The sequence below is a fragment of the Euprymna scolopes genome, chromosome 45 (genome assembly GCF_053919585.1).
Source record: "Euprymna scolopes isolate OS-2025 chromosome 45, ASM5391958v1, whole genome shotgun sequence".
NCBI classification, from domain to species: Eukaryota; Metazoa; Mollusca; class Cephalopoda; order Sepiida; family Sepiolidae; genus Euprymna; species Euprymna scolopes.
In genome coordinates this window covers 8,240,495-8,266,051 of record NC_136526.1, presented here as the reverse complement: position 1 = coordinate 8,266,051, position 25,557 = coordinate 8,240,495, and the positions used below count along the sequence as shown (strand labels likewise).

Sequence of the window (25,557 nt, the reverse complement as noted above, 5' to 3'; positions counted from 1 at the left end):
CTCGCTCAAGAAAAACCGATGATCTTCCCCAAGAAAAACTGATAGTCTCCATAAAAAATATCAATAAAATTCTTAAGAAAAACCAATAATCTCACTAAAAAAAAGTGATAATCTCCAAGAAAAATCCATAATCTCCATCAGACACCTTCATCATCAGTTGGTGCTACACAAAATGATAGTGAAGTATTGTAATCGATTAGTAAATCGTTGTGCGAGATGGTTGAAATATTTGCGATATGAATTTCTTTTTTTAGATAACAATTTCAAGTGAAAATTTGTTTCTTAGTCTTAGGTTTAACGATTTCTAAAAAAAAAAAAAAAAAAAAAAAAAATGTAAAAATATTTTACTTACTGACAGGTCGAACAAATCGGACTGAATGAACAAAATACTGAAAAGCAAATAAAAAGTATGTTTTGTTAGAAAAGAAAAAGATCATTGTCACCATTCTTTTAAGCGTTGTGCTTCCATAGTTTAAGCACAGTAAAAGTACAATATGTTGTTACACAATAAACCAAGACAAAAAATAAAAAGACATTTTTATCTTTCATGTAATTAAACATCAAATATAGTTAGCGCGTTGTGCTTCCATAGTTTTAATGCAAACAAAATGGCGACATTCATAATAATACTTCTATTGAGCAGGCAATCAATCGATTTGATTGAAAGATAGGCGATTTCACCGAGATGACAATAAAAACATGGAAGGGTGAAACATTTGTTGGGTCCCCAGTTAGTAAAATTGTAAATTAAAATAAACTTGTTTGTTCAAAATGGACAGATACCCTAAATGCTTATAACTATCAGAGAAGCAATGTAATACAAACGAAAACAAAGAAAGAGTATGCAAATTATCTCAAATGATTCCAAAAAAAACAAGTGAGTGTATAAAGAAAAATGACTAAGTTCAGCATTTGCTTCCCCCACCATTTATCCCCAAAAGTCCCCAGGGGGACATCAAATTCTGGTAAAAATGAACAAACGGTGCAGTTTTAGGCCTTAACATATGTAAATTTGAGTTCTGCACCATGCAAAAAAAGAAATGTCCATTATTGTCCCCCCCCCTTTTAGCCCCAAAGGTCCCCAAGGCCTTAACATATTTAAATTTGAGTTCAGCACCATGCAAAACTGCTAAAATTTTGGACAAAGATGGTAAAATAGTCCCAAAAATGGAGTGTTTTTATTAGCCTTAGTTCTGTTACATTTTTACTCATATCATGTTTAATGTTTTTGCAAAATTTTTTTAAATTCCAAGGCGTAGTTATTGAGAAAAGTGCGGATGGATGAACAGACAAGGGTCCACCCTCTTTTTGTCGGGGGACCAAAAATAATTAAAATAAAACTTATTTAATTATTGGAATTTTTTTTGAGATGAGTAATTTGCACCTTTTTTATTCATTTATTTGTGGATTATTCTCCTCATTTTTCATAGCTGTTGCTTCACGACGTTTCAGCCAACTATTCCTCTGGCCTTTGTCAGGTTGTTAACTGCGACGGCATCTCTACAGTTCCAGGTGAGCATTGTCTGAAGATAGCGGTTTCAATCCTACCCAAAGCGGATTAGTTGGCCAAACCATGGTGAAACGACAACAACTATGGAAGGCAGTAATTGGCTAAAAATGCAGTTGAAGATTCAGTATTCCTATCCCGTCGATGGCCGAAACATCGAGAAATGACAACTATAAAAGATGAGGATGATAGTCCGCAAAATAAATAAATCAGATAAACACGTTTTGTTCAAAACGGACAGAGATTCTAAATGCTATTGAAAACAAAGAAAAACCTACTCACTTGACAGACAAACGGAACAAACATATCCGATATCGATGAGATTACGATGACAGAAGCAAGCTGCACGGTAGTCAACTTGAACTCTCGCAGGCAGAATAAATTTATGCCTCACATCCGGGTCAGGAAGAAATACACACTGCAAAAGATCGGAATTAATTAAATATGAATTCTTTTAATATTACAAAAAATAGGTAAACCCTTTTAAATATTTATTTATTTTTACTAGCATTTCAGCCCGGCGTTGCCCGGGTGTTCGTGTTACGTTATCCGTTTTGGAGGGGGTACATATTATTTACGTGACAGCCTGTACATATATTATCAAATAATAATGATAATGTCGTTCATAAAATTCCGTCTGTGTTCGTTTACAATATCATGTCAGCTGATATTTACGCTTAACAATCTTAAACATGATCTTTCTTGTCTTATAGGCAGCCGATGTAACGTAAAATATTCCCCTCTAATTTTTTTTTTTCAATAAGAGAAAAAGACAATTTCTTAACGGATTTTTTCGATTTTCGATAATTATCGGAAGAATTTCTGTACAAAACATATCTAAGAACACTGCCAGAAATATAAATTGGCTTTGTGTGGAATTTGCAAAAGATAGGCTCAGCCGTTTCGGAACCTATGACTGTTATGATATCCATTTTAGAGAGGATATATATTATTTACGTGACGGCCTGTACATATATTATTAAATGTTTCTTGTAGTTGACAACACATATTTTAAATGCTCATTAAATGCGGAGACAGAGTGACAGCAGAAGGTACATGTTGAAAACATTTATACGGAGAGAATTCACATACACAAGACATATACTTTGATGAGAGGATGAAGTGGTATACATTGATACATACTGGAATGATTAAGCACATTACCTTTTCTCGTTGGAATGATGTGTACAGAAAGACGGCAGTTATAAAAAAAAAAACATGATGATAGTTTATTCTTCGATCGGTCGGAAATGATTCTGTACTTCAGGAATTCAAAGTCGTTACATGGTTCCTTCTAAGCCTCCCACTTCCAAGAGGGTCCCCTGACTCTAACTGAGAATCGGTCTGCTCTCTGCTTCTCTGAATCTCTGATCTGAATCTCCCCGTTAACTCTTCGAACCCTTTCCTATATTGAGAAATCATTTCTGCCACGATGTCACACGTATGTCTGGCAAACGTGACCACAACTCACGTGTTTCAAACATGCGCGATTTGCACGTTTTGAAACCATTTCTGACGACCAGGAAATTTCCCATTCTCTTTGTTTTACAAAGGAATTTAACCTTCTTGTTAATTCTCTAACCGATATTTTTTATTATGCATTCTTTCTAAGAATGTGAATAGATTTTCCAGCTAAATTTTATTTATAAAATATTTAAAAGAATTAATTTAACTGGATATTCCATTTAAAACCTATTGTTTTTTAAAACTTATCTACAGGGTTCGATTCCCGTTTTATCTGATATCATTTTCATTTGACTAATTCTCTTTCTATACTTACATGAAAAGCGGACAGCCCTGTTCGTGTAACATTCGGAGGTGTATGTTGAGCAAAAAAAAAGAAAAAAAAAAGCGATCAATTTTTTTAAACTTTGAGCCCTATTATGACCCCTTGAAATTTATTGTTTTGGGCTCAAATCAAGTTAGATCCATGTCCAAGGCACCTATATTTAAAATTTCAAGTATTTAGACCCAAAATTGGCGGAGGAGTTTGGTAGAGTTTTCAAAGGTCAAATCGTTGAACTTTGACCCCTTAACAGCCAAATTTCTGGCCGAAAACCAAGTACAAAGATTTTCCCAAATCTCAGTACCCTGTATATCAAATTTCGAGTCTGTAGACTTAAAATTGACAGAGATATTGTGTAGGGAAATCTACACAGACAGACACTTTCACTTTTATTTGTGATATTAGGCTGTGTAAGATGTTAACTATGGTCAACATCACCTGTTCCTTCTTTCATCAGATTATTTCGATTATTGATACTTATCAAAGACATTCCGATACAAAAACTATCTAAGAACACTGCCAGCCACATAAAGTACCTTCATGTGAAATTTCATAAAAATTGGCCCAGCCGTTTTTGAGTCCATAGGGAACGAAGAATGACACACACACCCACAAAGTTCTTTTTATATAATGGTAGAAATTATAGTGATTACCATTTAAAAACATTTTATTTAATAATTTTAGCAATCTCATATTTTTTTTTTAGCAATCACCACTTATCAAGGCCCAGAGGCCACTTGAGGATAAGGGTTAATGAGTGTACAGTAGTTAATGGGACAATACCGTAGTAGTAGTTAGTAGTGGGTCGGTTGAGCTGGCTTCTCTAACTGAATTCTCTGCATCTTGTATAGAAGCCGCCCAGGCACATCATTCATATGTATATATATTTAGTAGAAATGGTAATAAAAACTGAAGTGCTCAATACTGTTGTAGAGCAAATATGCGTTTTATTTTTTATTACCGTATCTTTCTGTTAAGTTACATTATTGTTTCAGCTACCCGGACGTTTTTTTGGCCGTCTGTAGCTGCCTCAGACTTTTACAGAAATGTTTGTTATAATGGGATGAAAGAGTAAATGATGTCAGGGGAGGGGTGCGAGAAGAGCGGAAAAAAGAGGAAGGGAATAAGGGGAAGGTGGGAGGGGGTGCTTGGTATGTTGGTAATGTTTTAGTTTGGTAGTTTTAGTATGAATGCATCCATGCTTACACACACGTACCCAATTTAGCACCTTAAGGAAAATTTGACGTCAGTGGGAGCGACGCGGGTGTATATGCATGCATGCATGCATATGTGCACGCCAGGGCGAAGATGCATGTGTACATGTGAACGTTTCTTCAAGTATATATGTGTGTACGTGCGCATGTGTGTGCTCGCTCGCTCGCGCGGCCGCTAGCTAACACTCTCCAAGCACTTAACAAGTAAAAACCAAATAAATAAACCGAATCATAGCCCCCCCCCCCCACCTCCGAACCTAAGCGAACACCCAACAGGTCAAGACATACTTATCAAGAAATCATCTCACCAACGAGACGCCAAAAACTTTAACATTAAGACTCGAATTTTTGAAATTTATTTTTTTTATTTTCATAATTTCATAAAGATTATCTTATAAAATTTCGAATAAAAAAAATTTGCTTTTTTTTGTTATTAAAAGTGAAAATGAAGACAAATTGTGTTATTTTTTATCGTTTTATAATTTTGTTAATTTTTATTGGATACTTTTCAATAACGCTCTTTTCTTACATTTTATTTCAATAAATCGCTTCACATTAGAAATACTGAAGAACAATAAAAGTGAAGGAACTGATATGCCACGTCACCGCTTCCGGTAGCAGCCACACCGGAAGTTAGGAAGTACATTAGCTGACTATAACCTGAAGTTCCATATACGACACAAGGTTATAATGTAACAGTAGGAAATGTGGTTTACCAACTATGAAAATGTTTATTTGATTTTGTTAATTTTTATTGTATATATTTTTTAATAATGTCCTTATATTTTATTCAATAAATCGCTTCACATTAGAAATATTGAGGAACAATAAAAGTGAAGGAACTGATATGCCACGTCACCGCTTCCGGTAGCAGCCACACCGGAAGTTAGGAAGTACATTAGCTGACTATAACCTGAAGTTCCATATACGACACAAGGTTATAATGTAACAGTAGAAAAAGTTTATTTGATTTAATTTTTATTGTATATATTTTTTAATAATGTCCTTATATTTTATTTCAATAAATCGCTCCACAATAGAAATATTGAGGAACAATAAAAGTGAAGAAAGTGATTTGCTTAGTCATCGCTTCCGGTTGTGCTTCGCTTGAAATTAGGAAGTACGATAGCCTCCATTTCTCACCACAAATAAAACACTGAGGAATCTTTTATGGGATCTGTAGAGCAGTCAGAGAGCCTCAAGGCAAAGAAAAAACGTTAATCTGTTCCTGTCAACTAGACATTTAGGAAGTACATTAGCTGACTATAACCTGAAGTTCCATATATGACACAAGGGTGAAATGTAACGGTAGGAAATGTGGTTTACCAACTATGAAAAAGTTTTAAAAACACTGCAGGAAACTCAATAAGACCAAATCAGCTATTAGTGTTAAAAGAAAAAGGGGTGTCCCTTTTTCCTGTAAGTTGTTTTCATTATTTTCATGGAAAGTGTTCGACTGAGCTTCAATCTATGGTCCCCCCTCGCCAAACTTTCACAAGAAACACTCGTCTAGCTGTAAACACTATCAATAATTTCCCCCACTCTTTATCTGTGCCTAAACCTAAACGTAGATTTCATGAGCAAAGCTTCTTTCTTAGAACTGCACGCCTGTGGAATTGTCTTCCGTTTTCCTGCTTTCCGGCTGACTACAATATGGTTGTGTTCAAGTCTAAAGTAAATAAGTTCTTGATGAGCTGTTCCATATAAGTTATCAAATTTACCAAATTTTCATTACTAATGATTACTATATTGTCCAATTTCTACTGTACACTCTTTAACCCTTATCCTTGAGTGGCCTCTGGGCCTTGATAATGTGGTGATGCCTATGTAAAAAAAAAAAGTAAGAAGAACCGTTTTATTTAGTTTACGTCCGGTTGTTTTGTTCGTGTTTTCCCTCTTTTAACATTCTGATAGCTTGGACTTTCATTATTTTCAAAAGTCCCTGTATTATTATTATTATTATTATTATTATTATTATTGTTGTTCTCGCCATTGTATGGGTTTTCGCTTCGAAATCTAATTTATAAAACTCATTATGCCTGCCTGTCTGTCTGCATGTTTGTTTACCTCCATATTTTCAAACATTATCTCTTCTGAAACTAAAAGTCGCAGAGCAGCGCAAGGGACCTAAAATAATTGGATTTTTATGGACTGTTCTTTTATGTGCCTTTAGTCGGTTAAAATAGTTTTAACATTAGATAAGTGGAAAATGAGATGAGGATAGACCGCGATTCGAACTTTGTAAGCAAGGTTCAGAAATAGATTCGGAGTTGGAATCTGTCTATTGCTAAATTTAATATAAAATAGTTTAGATATTGTTTGTTTGTAAAAAGAATTGAATTGTTCATTCTTTTATGGAAACTGAATTTAAAAAAAAAAAAAAGGTCAGCTAGAAAAGAATGAACAATAGAAATTAAAAATATATTGAAAAATAGGTTAGGTTAAAAAATAGGTTAGGTTAAAAAAAAATAGGTTAGTGAGAATTCTTTGTGCAGAAGTGTGTTTTGGAGAACGGTGCCCAGCCACGTGAGTGGATCACGTTTTTAAACCACACGTCTGACGTCATAGAAAAAAAGGAATTCTCGATAATAGGAGCTAGAATTATCAGAGATAGGCAGTCCAAGATCAGAGGCAGTCGAGTCCGGATCGAACAGTCAGCAGTCGGTTGGACAGAGCTGACATGATCAGAGGAGGGTCCCTTTAGAAGTGAAGGGGGAACGTTTAATCATGTAGTACGACTTTGAATTCCTTGACGTCATCATCATTCGACCGTTCGATCCGATAATAAAAAAGTTATCATCATGTTTTTTGAAAACTGTGTCTTCGTGTCATCATTCAACAGCAAAAGGTAGTGTGTGAAACATCCTTAATACAAACTTTGTCTCCCTCATCGTTATTACGATGCTTCCGTTCAGTCTCGAAATTCCCAACCACACCTCTCCTGAATCGACACTGTTTTAGTCCAGTGGCAAGGACAAGTTCAGGACGACTGGAAACAATGCCGAGATAAGCAGAGAGTACACACATAGCACCTGGAAGTCCCAAATGGTCACCCATTTAGTACTGACCAGGTTCAATGTTGCTTAACTTTGGTGATCCAGCAGGAACCGGTGTGTCATCGTTATTATGAACTTTATGTAACTTTCCCAAGAATGTGCATCCCCTATCTCAACCCTTGCTAATATATGTTATAGGATGAAACACTCCAGAACGGTATGTCTCTTCCCCCTCATCAATATGAATGTCCGCATCCTATTTCTTAAAAAGACCCCATCCCTACGCAACATTAGCTCACTGTCTTTGGCCATCAATCAACAATAAACTCAAGTTTTAAACTTTTTTTATAGTCATTTCACCTCAACGTCAAGTTCATTGCACATTCAGTGAACTTCTGCATGTCAGTACAGTCAGGGAAGCAGGGGCCCAGGAGAGTATTCCAAAGGGTAATAGTCCGAGGGCAAAAAGCTATTCGAGTAGAAGCTTTACCACAGGGATGTCTACAGTGTAGGGGGTGAGAACTCGGTATAGTCGATCTCATGATCTGCAAACTTATCCATTAGGCTTATCATGCACTTTTATATAACTGAAAATACTTACAAGTAAATATTGCAGCAAACCATTTATTGACGGCAGTTTTAAATATGTTCCGCCAGTAATATCACACGCCTAGAAAGAAAAAGAATCCAACATCAATAAAAGAAACAAAACAAAAGCTGATTCAAAGTTCTACAAAGGTACAAACATTTACCGATGTGTATCGATATTTTCAGATGTGCCAAAATAATAGATATCTACTAAAAAAATAAAACATAGTATTTGGTTTGGTTGTTTTTGCTTAATTGCGTATCAAACATTTTTGGGTTATCTATCTCTATCTTTATATGAAAAAGTTTAGTTGTTTTGCAGCATCTCAACCCTTTTCGGGTTATTTAATGTCGAAATCAGTTATTTAGGAAAAAGATTTTATGCTTCAAGTTCTTTATATCTTCAAATATTTTATTCATGGTGTTTGGTTTGGTTGTTTTGCAGAAGAAAACTAATTGAGTTTTACAAAAGGAAAAGAAAAGAAAAACAAAGAAAGGCTTGGTACATTTTCAGTCAGTGGATTGGTCGGTTGTTTTTGTTTTACGGCATATCAACCCTTTTCTGGTTATTTAATGCCAAATCCAAAGATTTTGAAGAAAAATTTTTTAATAGAATATATTTGTTGTTTTCAAATCAGTTTCTATTTAACCCATAGTTGGGACCCTAACAGGTACTACCACTCCAGGTCAGAGTGGACCTGGGAGCAATGGTAATTAAAGGGTGGCTTTATGCTCCCCAAAGCCCGCAAGCTGGGGCTTCACCACTGGATATAGTTTAAGGTCATATCCAAGACCTTTTAGTCAGGAAGCCAGTACCCTCAGACAGCCTGATCTCGTAGCACCAGATGCTCTAACAGGTAATAACCCGACGGACCAAAGAGGATCTGGGAGCAATGGTAGCCAAGGAGCAACTCCACACTGCCCACAGCCCCTTAGTGGAGCCTCACCATTGGATGCCTTAAGTTCATATCCAGAACCAGAAACACATAGTAGATAAGCTGATAAAATCTTTCTCTTTCCTACGAAAACGCAGAAGAGAGCGGTTGTATATTTGAAACAACAGTTTCCCCTTCATGAATGGCGGATGGGCTGGGGTATTCCAAAATAGTCACCCATCTGATACTGACCAAGCCGCAGTGTTGCTTAACTTTGGTGATCTACATAAACCTCCTCCTGGTATTCCCCACCCCTCCCCATGAACAGAGTTAAGATATCATATTTGAACAAATGCTAAACGAAAATGGCGCGTCTAGTTTTAGTATAATGACTCAGCAGTTTTAAATTCATAGTAAAAATACATTGTTTCCTTTTTAGTGACTGTTTTATGTTGTTTTTATCAATAGTTTCAGTCATAATTACTTTTCTGCCTTATTGTTTCTCATGATATTTGGATATATTACTATTTGAATTGCGATAATCATGTATTAACCATTTTTTTTTTACATGGTAGTCACCACTTATCCAGGCCCAGAAACCACTCGAGGATAAGGGTTATTGCGTGTACAGTAATCGATAGGACAATATCGTAGTAATTGTTAGTAATGGAGATTTGATAAAGTATCTTACTTAAGGGGGCGGTTGACCAGGAATTTGTTTATGTTGGACTTGAAGGCATCCAAGTTGTAGTCAGGTGGGAAACAGGCGGACGGAAGAGAGTTCCACAGGCGTACGCTTCTGAGAAAGAAGCTTTGTTCATGGAATCTAGGTCTTGATTTAGGCACAGATAAAGAGTGGGGGAAATTATCGACAGTGGTTTCAGCTAGACGGGTGTTTTTCGTGAAAGATTGGCGAGGGGGGACAAGAGATTGGAGCTCAGACGAGCACTTACCATGGAAATAATGATAACACAAAGACAGGCTCGCAACGTCTCTTCTGTGGGAGAGAAGTTGCAGGGAAGAGAAAAGGGCATCCTGCACTAAGCCACAAAGTCTATTTTGTACTCTGTCAAGGCAGGATAGGCTGTTTTTAGCAGCTCCTGCTTAGATGTGACAGCAGTACTCCATCTTTGAACGTACTTGGCTTGAAAATCAGTATTTTATTCTGTATTAAAATGCAGAACACCTCTCAACCAGCTATGTAAATAACCGCCATTAACGAGAGCTGACGTCATTTCCGATGACGAGATTTAGCATTTTTTCAAATGTAGATAAATACACTGAATTTAGTTTAAACTATGTAGTAATAACGTTGCATTTTTCGGAAAATTTTTACCCCCTTCCCCATTGCAAAAAAAAAAAACGCTGAGTTCATCCAGACATAATTAATTGTTTTTGCCAATTTTTCAATATAACGAGAAAAAAACCCATGAAAACATTGTTGAACTCCAAATGATTTTGTGCTGTCATTCATTTAGTCATAGAGAGAGTGCTGTTTAAACTATAATCCCACTCACTCACTTCTTGACATGTTTTTCTTCAAATTTTTATTGTTAAGCAACAAATTTTCAGATTATGCCAAAATTTTTGCTTATAGAATTTTTTTTAGATATAAGGATTGATAATTTTAATTAATTCGAACTGTTATTCTCATAATCATTAATTAAACATTTCAGAAATGTACAAATTCATGTTTTGTAATGTTCGATTGTAATAAAATTGGATGTGGCCGTGTAAACATGAGGTTACAAACGGTAATTTTTACATAAGGCTAGAGTAAGCAGAAAAGTAGAAATTTCCATTAAACCAGGGATGCACATACACTTTTTCAGCACAAGAGCTACTTATGACATGACTAAGTCTAAATGATCTACCATCTACTAAAAATGCAAAGTACATTATTTATAAATATATTGTAAATTATTTTTATATATAAAATATGTGCAGGTGTACGTTGCATTACTGCATCAACCCATGCATGGTACATTTTTGTCAGTACTTTACTCTAATAACTTGCATTTGACGGAATCAGTCAGGGATGCATAGTCCAGACAGTAGTTGCTAACAGCCAGCCTGTAAAATGTTTTTGACTTGTGATTATACCAATATATTAATTCTTTTTGACTGATGAGAATAAAGACAAATTCCCATAAAACCAGAAGAAAAAAAAAAAAAAATACAAAAAAAAAAAAACAATTATTTTATTGGTTTATTTTTCTTTGTTCATTTATTTTTATTTATTTATTTATTTTTCTTTCTTTTTCTCAAGTGAAACCAAAATTGAATCCGAAAGGATTTTTCCATTATATCAAAAAAGGGGGGGGGGGGGGTAAAATGATGGGGGTATGAGACGAATGGATTCACCAATCATTTTTATAACCAACGGCTGTGCTAAACAACCAATCAAAACGTCACAAAATTATTATAAAAATCGTCGAATTTTGGATTCAATCAGTTCGCCATTTGCTACGTCACGGACCGCATTTAATTCTTCGCCGCCATCTTGGTTACTGATCTGAACTACACCACCATCTTGGTTACTGATCTGAACTACGCTGCCATCTTTGTTCAACATAATATCTCAGAACTTAAGAGGTTAACTACGTGACGGACCGCATTTGATTCTTGGTCTCCATCTTGGTTACTGATCTGAACTACGCCGTCATCTTTGTTCAACATAATATCTCAGAACTTAAGAGGTTAACTACGTGACGGACCGCATTTGATTCTTGGTCACCATCTTGGTTACTGATCTGAACTACGCCGCCATCTTTGTTCAACATAATATCTCAGAACTTAAGAGGTTAACTACGTGACGGACCGCATTTGATTCTTGGTCGCCATCTTGGTTACTGATCTGAACTACGCCGCCATCTTTGTTCAACATAATATCTCAGAACTTAAGAGGTTAACTACGTGACGGACCGCATTTGATTCTTGGTCGCCATCTTGGTTACTGATCTGAACTACGCCGCCATCTTTGTTCAACATAATATCTCAGAACTTAAGAGGTTAACTACGTGACGGACCGCATTTGATTCTTGGTCACCATCTTGGTTACTGATCTGAACTACGCCGCCATCTTTGTTCAACATAATATCTCAGAACTTAAGAGGTTAACTACGTGACGGACCGCATTTGATTCTTGGTCGCCATCTTGGTTACTGATCTGAACTACGCCGCCATCTTTGTTCAACATAATATCTCAGAACTTAAGAGGTTAACTACGTGACGGACCGCATTTGATTCTTGGTCACCATCTTGGTTACTGATCTGAACTACGCCGCCATCTTTGTTCAACATAATATCTCAGAACTTAAGAGGTTAACTACGTGACGGACCGCGTTTGATTCTTGGTCGCCATCTTGGTTACTGATCTGAACTACGCCGCCATCTTTGTTCAACATAATATCTCAGAACTTAAGAGGTTAACTACGTGACGGACCGCATTTGATTCTTGGTCGCCATCTTGGTTACTGATCTGAACTACGCCGCCATCTTTGTTCAACATAATATCTCAGAACTTAAGAGGTTATGCGCCCAGCCACCATCTTTTCTTTGATTCAAGCAAATTTACAGATGCTCATCACTCATGGTGGAGTGGTATTTGGATTTAATGATTTTCATGCGGAAAAAAGGCGAACTCGCATAAATAAGTGAAGCCAAATAATGCCGTCAAGAAGATGGCGCATTTACTGATGTTGGGGTCCTCTGTGAGTTCCAGAATTGTCTATGACCTCTGCATCAGCTGAATGTCGGCTTACAGTGTCAGAATCTCATCCCTCATTCCAGAAGAGTTCAGGTTGCAATTTTCGATGCGATTGAAACAACCTCAGCATCTTTTTAGAAAGGATAACACATGAATGTAGCGATTAGCTTGAGTCAAGCAAAGTCGAGCGTTTGTCGAAATCTGACGGACAATTGTCGATTTGTTCTATCTAGCGTGCATTCTTAAGCTGTGTGTCGCCAGCTCTGAAAATTTGCCAGCGTATTTTCTTTTTCAATACCAGTGGATATCTATGATGCTCATCAGTCATGATAGAGCTGTATTTAGACTTAATGTGTTCCAATTTTCGATTCAAGCTATATGTGAGGATATGTGGGAGACTATGGAATCACCCCCTCATCACCATCAAGACGAGGAGAATGTGAGGAAATGATTCACCAAAAACGAAAATCAATCGGATGATGAAATTGGTTGTTTGATAGTTTCCAGGTAATCAGCAAGGAGCAGATGAGTCATTTCCATTTATCAATCACTCTGAGACAAAGATCAGATATTTAGGATTTCCGGTTGAAACTAGATATACTTAGAAGTTCAGTTTAAAGCAGATGGGAAGAGACGAGCAGATTGGAGCACACCCCAAGTAGAGAAAGCTAAGGAAAGAGTGAGCAGACAACGTAGTAGGTTCTAGTGACCAGCAGGGGGCGACTGAGATAAAGATCAGATCTTTCGGATTCCTGGTCAAAACTAAATATATTTAGGAGTCAGATATCAGCTTAAAGCAGAGGAGAAGAGGCGAACTGATTGGAGCAGATCGAAGCAGTTGGTGACTCAGGTAGATACCTCGGAGAGTTTGAAATTCAACAACTCGGCGTTGGACAAAAAAAATGTCACTGGGGATCAACATGACCAGACAACATTTGGGAGTCCTTTTCCTCGTTGACGATATCTCTCTCACACACACACACACACACACACACACACACACACGCACCCAGAGCACAACATGGCTTGTATTGTTTTTTTTTGTTTTATCTCATTAGAATATATATATGACATCATGTTTCTTTTTGCCAGGAGAGCTGATTGGGTTCATTCGGTACCTAAACTAACCAGAAAGTTTAAGCAATATCATGGTCCTTAAGAATTAGCAGACAACGTACTAGGTTCTGGTGATCAGCACGGAGTGACTGAGACAAAGACCAAATGATTAGGATTTCTGGTCAAAACTAAATATATCTAAAAGTCAGATTTCAGCTTATAGCAGATGAGAGGAGACAAACTGATTGGAGCAGATCGAAGCAATTGGCAGCTCAGGTAAATCCCCAAGACAGTTTAAAATTCAACAATGGAAAAAGAAGATAGTCACTGGGGGTCAACATGACCAGACAACATTTGGGAGTCCTTTTCCTTGTTGGCAATATCACACACACACAAGCATAATCGAGTTATATCAACAACTTGTCTTGTGTTGTTTTTTTTATCATAGTGGGACCATGAAAGCAATCATTGAAATATATATGATCCCATCTTTCTTTTTGGCTTAAAGCAGATGAGAAGAGACGAGATGATTGGATGACATCATGGGTGGGAAGTCAGCAGTGACACCTAGTGATAAAATAAGCATAATCTTTCTTTTTAGCACGTGAGCTGATTTGATTCATTCGGCAACTTGTGGCATTTTATATAAACTGCCTGGAAAATTTAAATGATAGCACGGTCGTCATTGCGCATAAGAACGGAAAAATGAATGTCTTTTTAGCAAACATCATACACATCAATGGGATTTTCCGAAAACTCACCTGCTGCATGAGACTAGAATCTTTACCCAAAATGCATCCATCCATAACGACATTCTGTCAAAAAAAAAAAAAAAAAAAAAGAAGAAGAGAAATATCTGTTAAAACCGATTAGTGACCATATATTTTTTTTTTTTTACAATTTTTTACCAAAAATCTTTTGTAAATAAAATCCATTCTTGTGGCATACAGGGTGGAACGATAAACTTATTGCCCTAGAAAAGACAACATGATTCCATTTCTGTTTGATGAAAACCGGTTTTCTTTTGTTGTTGCAGACCATCTACTAATTGGCCAGTTCTGTACAAATCCCAAGAGCGATGGGAGCCTTCTATCATGTCTGAAAGTGACACAATGTTCAACGAGCGAGATTAGAGATGTGCCACTGTACAACTCATGCTCTTTACTGATCCAAGTTATGACAACAGGACCATTGTCAACACTCTCAAAATGCATCGCTGGATTGCCACGAATAACAGGGACATGCCCGGGATGATGAAAACAAAGTTTCCAGTCACGGTTATGGTCTTTAGTGTGGTTTCAAGTGAGGGCCACATCATGCCACCTCACATCTTCGAAGTCGGCTTGAAAGTCAACACTAAAGTGTACCTGGATGTGCTGAAGAGTGTCGAGATCCCCTGGTGCAATCAGGTGGCCGCTGGCAGACCCTGGGTGTGGCAGCAGGTTTCAGCGCCAGCTCACAAGTCCAAAGAGACCCAGGCTTGGCTTCAGAAGGAGTGCTACATCTTTGTATCCTTCTCTCACTGTCCTCTCCCCTCCCCTAACCATAGTTCGTTTGGTCATACATCGAGAACATCATCAACATGGCCTCCCACAACACTAAAGCCAGCCTGATCGTCGCCAATCAGCTGAGTATTTGTGGCCGGCGCTTGTGGTAAAGATATGTTTCCAGTTCCGAACCCATATCAAGGCGGTGATTGAGGCTGGAGATGGCGACATTGAATAGATGTCAGCTCTACTACATAATCAAGTTACCTGAATTGATATTTTTTTTCCATAAAAGTTTTAAAATAATTTTATTGATTTCAATAATTTCATTTGTTATTTGGATTTCAATAAATTCACTTGTTATTTTGATTTCAATAATTTTATTTTGTTATTTGGATTTCAATAATTTTATTTTGTTATTTTGATTTCAATAATTTTATTTTGTAATTTGGATTTCAATAATTTCATTTGTTATTTTGATTTCAATAATTTCATTTGTTATTTTGATTTCAATAATTTCATTTTGTTATTTTGATTTCAATAATTTTATTTGTTATTTTGATTTCAATAATTTTATTTGTTATTTTGATTTCAATAACTTCATTTTGTTATTTTGATTTCAATAATCTTATTTGTTATTTTGATTTTAATAATTTCATTTGTTATTTTGATTTCAATAATTTCATTTATTATTTTGATTTCAATAATTTTATTTGTTATTTTGATTTCAATAATTTCATTTGTTATTTTGATTTAAATAATTTCATTTGTTATTTTGATTTAAATAATTTCATTTATTATTTTGATTTCAATAATTTCATTTTTTATTTTAATTGCAATAATTTTATTTTTTATTTTGATTTCAATAATTTCATTTGTTATTTTGATTTCAATAATTTCATTTTTTATTTTGATTTCAATAATTTCATTTTTTATTTTGATTTCAATAATTTTATTTGTTATTTTGATTTCAATTTTATTTGTTATTTTGATGTTAATAATTTCATTTGTTATTTTGATTTCAATAATTTTATTTTGATTTCAATAATTTTATTTGTTATTTTGATTTCAATAATTTATTTTTTATTTTGATTTCAATAATTTTATTTGTTATTTTGATTTCAATAATTTATTTGTTATTTTGATTTCAATAATTTTATTTGTTATTTTGATTTCAATAATTTTATTTTGATTTTGATTTCAATAATTTCACTTGTTATTTTGATTTCAATAATTTATTTTTTATTTTGATTTCAATAATTTTATTTGTTATTTTGATTTCAATAATTTATTTTTTATTTTGATTTCAATAATTTATTTGTTATTTTGATTTCAATAATTTTATTTGTTATTTTGATTTCAATAATTTTATTTGTTATTTTGATTTCAATAATTTCATTTGTTATTTTGATTTCAATAATTTATTTTTTATTTTGATTTCAATAATTTCACTTGTTATTTTGATTTCAATAATTTCATTTGTTATTTTGATTTCAATAGTTTCATTTTTTATTTTGATTTCAATAATTTTATTTGTTATTTTGATTTCAATAATTTTATTTGTTATTTTAATTTCAATAATTTTATTTGTTATTTTGATTTCAATAATTTCATTTGTTATTTTGATTTCAATAATTTTACTTGTTATTTTCATTTCAATAATTTTATTTTGATTTTGATTTCAATAATTTTATTTGTTATTTTGATTTCAATAATTTCATTTGTTATTTTGATTTCAATAACTTCATTTTGTTATTTTGATTTCAATAATTTTATTTGTTATTTTGATTTCAATAATTTTATTTGTTATTTTGATTTCAATAATTTTATTTGTTATTTTGATTTAAATAATTTCATTTGTTATTTTGATTTCAATAATTTTATTTGTTATTTTGATTTCAATAATTTCATTTGTTATTTTGATTTCAATAATTTTATTTTGATTTTGATTTCAATAATTTTATTTGTTATTTTGGTTTCAATAATTTTATTTGTTATTTTGATTTCAATAATTTCATTTGTTATTTTGATTTCAATAATTTTATTTGTTATTTTGATTTAAATAATTTCATTTGTTATTTTGATTTAAATAATTTCATTTATTATTTTGATTTCAATAATTTCATTTTTTATTTTAATTTCAATAATTTTATTTTTTATTTTGATTTCAATAATTTCATTTGTTATTTTGATTTCAATAATTTCATTTTTTATTTTGATTTCAATAATTTCATTTTTTATTTTGATTTCAATAATTTTATTTGTTATTTTGATTTCAATTTTATTTGTTATTTTGATGTTAATAATTTCATTTGTTATTTTGATTTCAATAGTTTTATTTTGATTTCAATAATTTTATTTGTTATTTTGATTTCAATAATTTATTTTTTATTTTGATTTCAATAATTTTATTTGTTATTTTGATTTCAATAATTTATTTGTTATTTTGATTTCAATAATTTTATTTGTTATTTTGATTTCAATAATTTTATTTTGATTTTGATTTCAATAATTTCACTTGTTATTTTGATTTCAATAATTTATTTTTTATTTTGATTTCAATAATTTTATTTGTTATTTTGATTTCAATAATTTATTTTTTATTTTGATTTCAATAATTTATTTGTTATTTTGATTTCAATAATTTTATTTTTTATTTTGATTTCAATAATTTTATTTGTTATTTTGATTTCAATAATTTCATTTGTTATTTTGATTTCAATAATTTATTTTTTATTTTGATTTCAATAATTTCACTTGTTATTTTGATTTCAATAATTTCATTTGTTATTTTGATTTCAATAGTTTCATTTTTTATTTTGATTTCAATAATTTTATTTGTTATTTTGATTTCAATAATTTTATTTGTTATTTTAATTTCAATAATTTTATTTGTTATTTTGATTTCAATAATTTCATTTGTTATTTTGATTTCAATAATTTTACTTGTTATTTTCATTTCAATAATTTTATTTTGATTTTGATTTCAATAATTTTATTTGTTATTTTGATTTCAATAATTTCATTTGTTATTTTGATTTCAATAACTTCATTTTGTTATTTTGATTTCAATAATTTTATTTGTTATTTTGATTTCAATAATTTTATTTGTTATTTTGATTTCAATAATTTTATTTGTTATTTTGATTTAAATAATTTCATTTGTTATTTTGATTTCAATAATTTTATTTGTTATTTTGATTTCAATAATTTCATTTGTTATTTTGATTTCAATAATTTTATTTTGATTTTGATTTCAATAATTTTATTTGTTATTTTGGTTTCAATAATTTTATTTGTTATTTTGATTTCAATAATTTCATTTGTTATTTTGATTTCAATAATTTTATTTGTTATTTTGATTTCAATAATTTCATTTGTTATTTTGATTTCAATAATTTCATTTGTTATTTTGATTTCAATAATTTCATTTGTTATTTTGATTTCAATAATTTCATTTGTTATTTTGATTTCAATAATTTTATTTGTTATTTTGATTTCAATAATTTCATTTGTTATTTTGATTTCAATAATTTTATTTGTTATTTTGATTTCAATAATTTTATTTTCAATAATTTCATTTGTTATTTTGATTTCAATAATTTCATTTGTTATTTTGATTTCAATAATTTCATTTGTTATTTTGATTTCAATAATTTTATTTTGATTTTGATTTCAATAATTTTATTTGTTATTTTGGTTTCAATAATTTTATTTGTTATTTTGATTTCAATAATTTCATTTGTTATTTTGATTTCAATAATTTTATTTGTTATTTTGATTTCAATAATTTCATTTGTTATTTTGATTTCAATAACTTCATTTTGTTATTTTGATTTCAATAATTTTATTTGTTATTTTGATTTCAATAATTTTATTTGTTATTTTGATTTCAATAATTTTATTTGTTATTTTGATTTCAATAATTTCATTTGTTATTTTGATTTCAATAATTTTATTTGTTATTTTGATTTCAATAATTTCATTTGTTATTTTGATTTCAATAATTTTATTTTGATTTTGATTTCAATAATTTTATTTGTTATTTTGGTTTCAATAATTTTATTTGTTATTTTGATTTCAATAATTTCATTTGTTATTTTGATTTCAATAATTTTATTTGTTATTTTGATTTCAATAATTTCATTTGTTATTTTGATTTCAATAATTTCATTTGTTATTTTGATTTCAATAATTTCATTTGTTATTTTGATTTCAATAATTTCATTTGTTATTTTGATTTCAATAATTTCATTTGTTATTTTGATTTCAATAATTTTATTTTGATTTTGATTTCAATAATTTTATTTTGTTATTTTGATTTCAATAATTTTATTTGTTATTTTGTATTTCAATAATTTTATTTGTTATTTTGATTTCAATAATTTTATTTGTTATTTTGATTTCAATAATTTCATTTGTTATTTTGATTTCAATAATTTTATTTGTTATTTTGATTTCAATAATTTCATTTGTTATTTTGATTTCGATAATTTTATTTTGATTTTGATTTCAATAATTTCATTTGTTATTTTGATTTCAATAATTTTATTTTCAATAATTTCATTTGTTATTTTGATTTCAATAATTTCATTTGTTATTTTGATTTCAATAATTTCATTTGTTATTTTGATTTCAATAATTTCATTTGTTATTTTGATTTCAATAATTTTATTTTGATTTTGATTTCAATAATTTTATTTTGTTATTTTGATTTCAATAATTTTATTTGTTATTTTGATTTCAATAATTTTATTTGTTATTTTGATTTCAATAATTTTATTTGTTATTTTGATTTCAATAATTTCATTTGTTATTTTGATTTCAATAATTTTATTTGTTATTTTGATTTCAATAATTTCATTTGTTATTTTGATTTCAATAATTTTATTTTGATTTTGATTTCAATAATTTTATTTTGTTATTTTGATTTCAATAATTTTATTTTGTTATTTTGATTTCAATAATTTTATTTTGTTATTTTGATTTCAATAATTTCATTTGTTATTTTGATTTCAATAATTTCATTTGTTATTTTGATTTCAATAATTTCATTTGTTATTTTGATTTCAATAATTTTATTTTGATTTTGATTTCAATAATTTTATTTTGTTATTTTGATTTCAATAATTTCATTTGTTATTTTGATTTCAATAATTTTATTTGTTATTTTGATTTCAATAATTTTATTTGTTATTTTGATTTCAATAATTTCATTTGTTATTTTGATTTCAATAATTTTATTTGTTATTTTGATTTCAATAATTTCATTTGTTATTTTGATTTCAATAATTTCATTTGTTATTTTGATTTCAATAATTTTATTTGTTATTTTGATTTCAATTTTATTTGTTATTTTGATTTCAATAATTTTATTTTCAATAATTTCATTTGTTATTTTGATTTCAATAATTTTATTTGTTATTTTGATTTCAATAACTTTATTTGTTATTTTGATTTCAATAATTTATTTGTTATTTTGATTTCAATAATTTTATTTTGTTATTTTGATTTCAATAATTTCATTTGTTATTTTGATTTCAATAATTTCATTTGTTATTTTGATTTCAATAATTTCATTTGTTATTTTGATTTCAATAATTTTATTTTGATTTTGATTTCAATAATTTTATTTTGTTATTTTGATTTCAATAATTTCATTTGTTATTTTGATTTCAATAATTTTATTTGTTATTTTGATTTCAATAATTTTATTTGTTATTTTGATTTCAATAATTTCATTTGTTATTTTGATTTCAATAATTTTATTTGTTATTTTGATTTCAATAATTTCATTTGTTATTTTGATTTCAATAATTTCATTTGTTATTTTGATTTCAATAATTTTATTTGTTATTTTGATTTCAATTTTATTTGTTATTTTGATTTCAATAATTTTATTTTCAATAATTTCATTTGTTATTTTGATTTCAATAATTTTATTTGTTATTTTGATTTCAATAACTTTATTTGTTATTTTGATTTCAATAATTTATTTGTTATTTTGATTTCAATAATTTTTGTTGTTATTTTGATTTCAATAATTTCACTTGTTATTTTGATTTCAATAATTTCATTTGTTATTTTGATTTCAATAATTTCATTTGTTATTTTGATTTCAATAATTTCATTTGTTATTTTGATTTCAATAATTTCATTTTGTTATTTTGATTTCAATAATTTTATTTGTTATTTTGATTTCAATAATTTTATTTGTTATTTTAATTTCAATAATTTTATTTGTTATTTTGATTTCAATAATTTTACTTGTTATTTTGATTTCAATAATTTTATTTGTTATTTTGATTTCAATAATTTTATTTGTTATTTTGATTTCAATAATTTTATTTGTTATTTTGATTTCAATAATTTCATTTGTTATTTTGATTTCAATAATTTTATTTTTTATTTTGATTTCAATAATTTCATTTGTTATTTTGATTTCAATAATTTTATTTGTTATTTTTATTTCAATAATTTCATTTGTTATTTTGATTTCAATAATTTTATTTGTTATTTTGATTTCAATAATTTCATTTGTTATTTTGATCTCAATAATTTTATTTATCTTGATTTCAATAATTTTATTTTGATTTCAATAATTTCATTCGTTATTTTGATTTCAATAATTTTATTTGTTATTTTGATTTCAATAATTTCATTTGTTATTTTGATTTCAATAGTTTCATTTGTTATTTTGATTTCAATAATTTTATTTGTTATTTTGATTTCAATAATTTTATTTGTTATTTTGATTTCAATACTTTTATTTGTTATTTTGATTTCAATACTTTTATTTGTTATTTTAATTTCAATAATTTTATTTGTTATTTTGATTTCAATAATTTATTAGTTATTTTGATTTCAATAACTTCATTTTGTTATTTTGATTTCAATAATTTTATTTGTTATTTTGATTTCAATAATTTTATTTGTTATTTTGATTTCAATAATTTTATTTGTTATTTTGATTTCAATAATTTCATTTGTTATTTTGATTTCAATAATTTTATTTGTTATTTTGATTTCAATAATTTATTTGTTATTTTGATTTCAATAATTTTATTTTGATTTTGATTTCAATAATTTTATTTGTTATTTTGATTTCAATAATTTTATTTGTTATTTTGATTTACATAATTTCATTTGTTATTTTGATTTCAATAATTTTATTTGTTATTTTGATTTCAATAATTTCATTTGTTATTTTGATTTCAATAATTTCATTTGTTATTTTGATTTCAATAATTTTATTTGTTATTTTGATTTCAATTTTATTTGTTATTTTGATTTTAATAATTTTATTTGTTATTTTGATTTTAATAATTTTATTTGTTATTTTGATTTCAATAATTTTATTTTCAATAATTTCATTTGTTATTTTGATTTCAATAATTTTATTTGTTATTTTGATTTCAATAATTTCACTTGTTATTTTGATTTCAATAATTTCATTTGTTATTTATATTTCAATAATTTCATTTTGTTATTTTGATTTCAATAATTTTATTTGTTATTTTGATTTCAATAATTTTATTTGTTATTTTAATTTCAATAATTTTATTTGTTATTTTGATTTCAATAATTTTATTTGTTATTTTGATTTCAATAATTTCATTTGTTATTTTGATTTCAATAATTTCATTTTGTTATTTTGATTTCAATAATTTTATTTGTTATTTTGATTTCAATAATTTTATTTGTTATTTTAATTTCAATAATTTTATTTGTTATTTTGATTTCAATAATTTTACTTGTTATTTTGATTTCAATAATTTTATTTGTTATTTTGATTTCAATAATTTTATTTGTTATTTTGATTTCAATAATTTTATTTGTTATTTTAATTTCAATAATTTTATTTGTTATTTTGATTTCAATAATTTCATTTGTTATTTTGATTTCAATAATTTTATTTTTTATTTTGATTTCAATAATTTCATTTGTTATTTTGATTTCAATAATTTTATTTGTTATTTTGATTTCAATAATTTCATTTGTTATTTTGATTTCAATAATTTTATTTGTTATTTTGATTTCAATAATTTTATTTGTTATTTTGATTTCAATAATTTCATTTGTTATTTTGATTTCAATAATTTTATTTTGATTTTGATTTCAATAATTTTATTTGTTATTTTTATTTCAATAATTTATTTGTTATTTTGATTTCAATAATTTCATTTTGATTTTGATTTCAATAATTTTATTTGTTATTTTGATTTCAATAATTTTATTTGTTATTTTGATTTCAATAATTTCATTTGTTATTTTGATTTCAATAATTTTATTTGTTATTTTGATTTCAATAATTTCATTTGTTATTTTGATTTCAATAATTTTATTTTTTATTTTGATTTCAATAATTTCATTTGTTATTTTGATTTCAATAATTTTATTTGTTATTTTTATTTCAATAATTTCATTTGTTATTTTGATTTCAATAATTTTATTTGTTATTTTGATTTCAATAATTTCATTTGTTATTTTGATCTCAATAATTTTATTTATCTTGATTTCAATAATTTTATTTTGATTTCAATAATTTCATTCGTTATTTTGATTTCAATAATTTTATTTGTTATTTTGATTTCAATAATTTCATTTGTTATTTTGATTTCAATAGTTTCATTTGTTATTTTGATTTCAATAATTTTATTTGTTATTTTGATTTCAATAATTTTATTTGTTATTTTGATTTCAATACTTTTATTTGTTATTTTGATTTCAATACTTTTATTTGTTATTTTAATTTCAATAATTTTATTTGTTATTTTGATTTCAATAATTTATTTGTTATTTTGATTTCAATAACTTCATTTTGTTATTTTGATTTCAATAATTTTATTTGTTATTTTGATTTCAATAATTTTATTTGTTATTTTGATTTCAATAATTTTATTTGTTATTTTGATTTCAATAATTTCATTTGTTATTTTGATTTCAATAATTTTATTTGTTATTTTGATTTCAATAATTTATTTGTTATTTTGATTTCAATAATTTTATTTTGATTTTGATTTCAATAATTTTATTTGTTATTTTGATTTCAATAATTTTATTTGTTATTTTGATTTACATAATTTCATTTGTTATTTTGATTTCAATCATTTTATTTGTTATTTTGATTTCAATAATTTCATTTGTTATTTTGATTTCAATAATTTCATTTGTTATTTTGATTTCAATAATTTTATTTGTTATTTTGATTTCAATTTTATTTGTTATTTTGATTTTAATAATTTTATTTGTTATTTTGATTTTAATAATTTTATTTGTTATTTTGATTTCAATAATTTTATTTTCAATAATTTCATTTGTTATTTTGATTTCAATAATTTTATTTGTTATTTTGATTTCAATAATTTCACTTGTTATTTTGATTTCAATAATTTCATTTGTTATTTTGATTTCAATAATTTCATTTTGTTATTTTGATTTCAATAATTTTATTTGTTATTTTGATTTCAATAATTTTATTTGTTATTTTAATTTCAATAATTTTATTTGTTATTTTGATTTCAATAATTTTACTTGTTATTTTGATTTCAATAATTTTATTTGTTATTTTGATTTCAATAATTTTATTTGTTATTTTGATTTCAATAATTTCATTTGTTATTTTGATTTCAATAATTTCATTTTGTTATTTTGATTTCAATAATTTTATTTGTTATTTTGATTTCAATAATTTTATTTGTTATTTTAATTTCAATAATTTTATTTGTTATTTTGATTTCAATAATTTTACTTGTTATTTTGATTTCAATAATTTTATTTGTTATTTTGATTTCAATAATTTTATTTGTTATTTTGATTTCAATAATTTTATTTGTTATTTTAATTTCAATAATTTTATTTGTTATTTTGATTTCAATAATTTCATTTGTTATTTTGATTTCAATAATTTTATTTTTTATTTTGATTTCAATAATTTCATTTGTTATTTTGATTTCAATAATTTTATTTGTTATTTTGATTTCAATAATTTCATTTGTTATTTTGATTTCAATAATTTTATTTGTTATTTTGATTTCAATAATTTTATTTGTTATTTTGATTTCAATAATTTCATTTGTTATTTTGATTTCAATAATTTTATTTTGATTTTGATTTCAATAATTTTATTTGTTATTTTGATTTCAATAATTTATTTGTTATTTTGATTTCAATAATTTCATTTTGATTTTGATTTCAATAATTTTATTTGTTATTTTGATTTCAATAATTTTATTTGTTATTTTGATTTCAATAATTTCATTTGTTATTTTGATTTCAATAATTTTATTTGTTATTTTGATTTCAATAATTTTACTTGTTATTTTGATTTCAATAATTT

The 25,557-nt window shown here is 27.4% G+C and overlaps 1 protein-coding gene across 1 annotated transcript in view; it reads right to left on the bottom strand.

The window, feature by feature from the left end:
• Nucleotides 1-25,557, bottom strand: part of LOC145269034 (general transcription factor IIH subunit 3-like) — a 71,247-nt gene that overhangs the window by 486 nt on the left and 45,204 nt on the right. The window contains exons 8-11 of the mRNA XM_080124629.1: nucleotides 14,493-14,546; nucleotides 8,105-8,173; nucleotides 1,790-1,925; nucleotides 353-389 (exon numbers count right to left, since the gene is read on the bottom strand). Of these exons, the coding sequence (XP_079980755.1) occupies nucleotides 353-389; nucleotides 1,790-1,925; nucleotides 8,105-8,173; nucleotides 14,493-14,546 (296 nt within the window). The remainder of the gene's footprint in view (nucleotides 1-352; nucleotides 390-1,789; nucleotides 1,926-8,104; nucleotides 8,174-14,492; nucleotides 14,547-25,557) is intronic.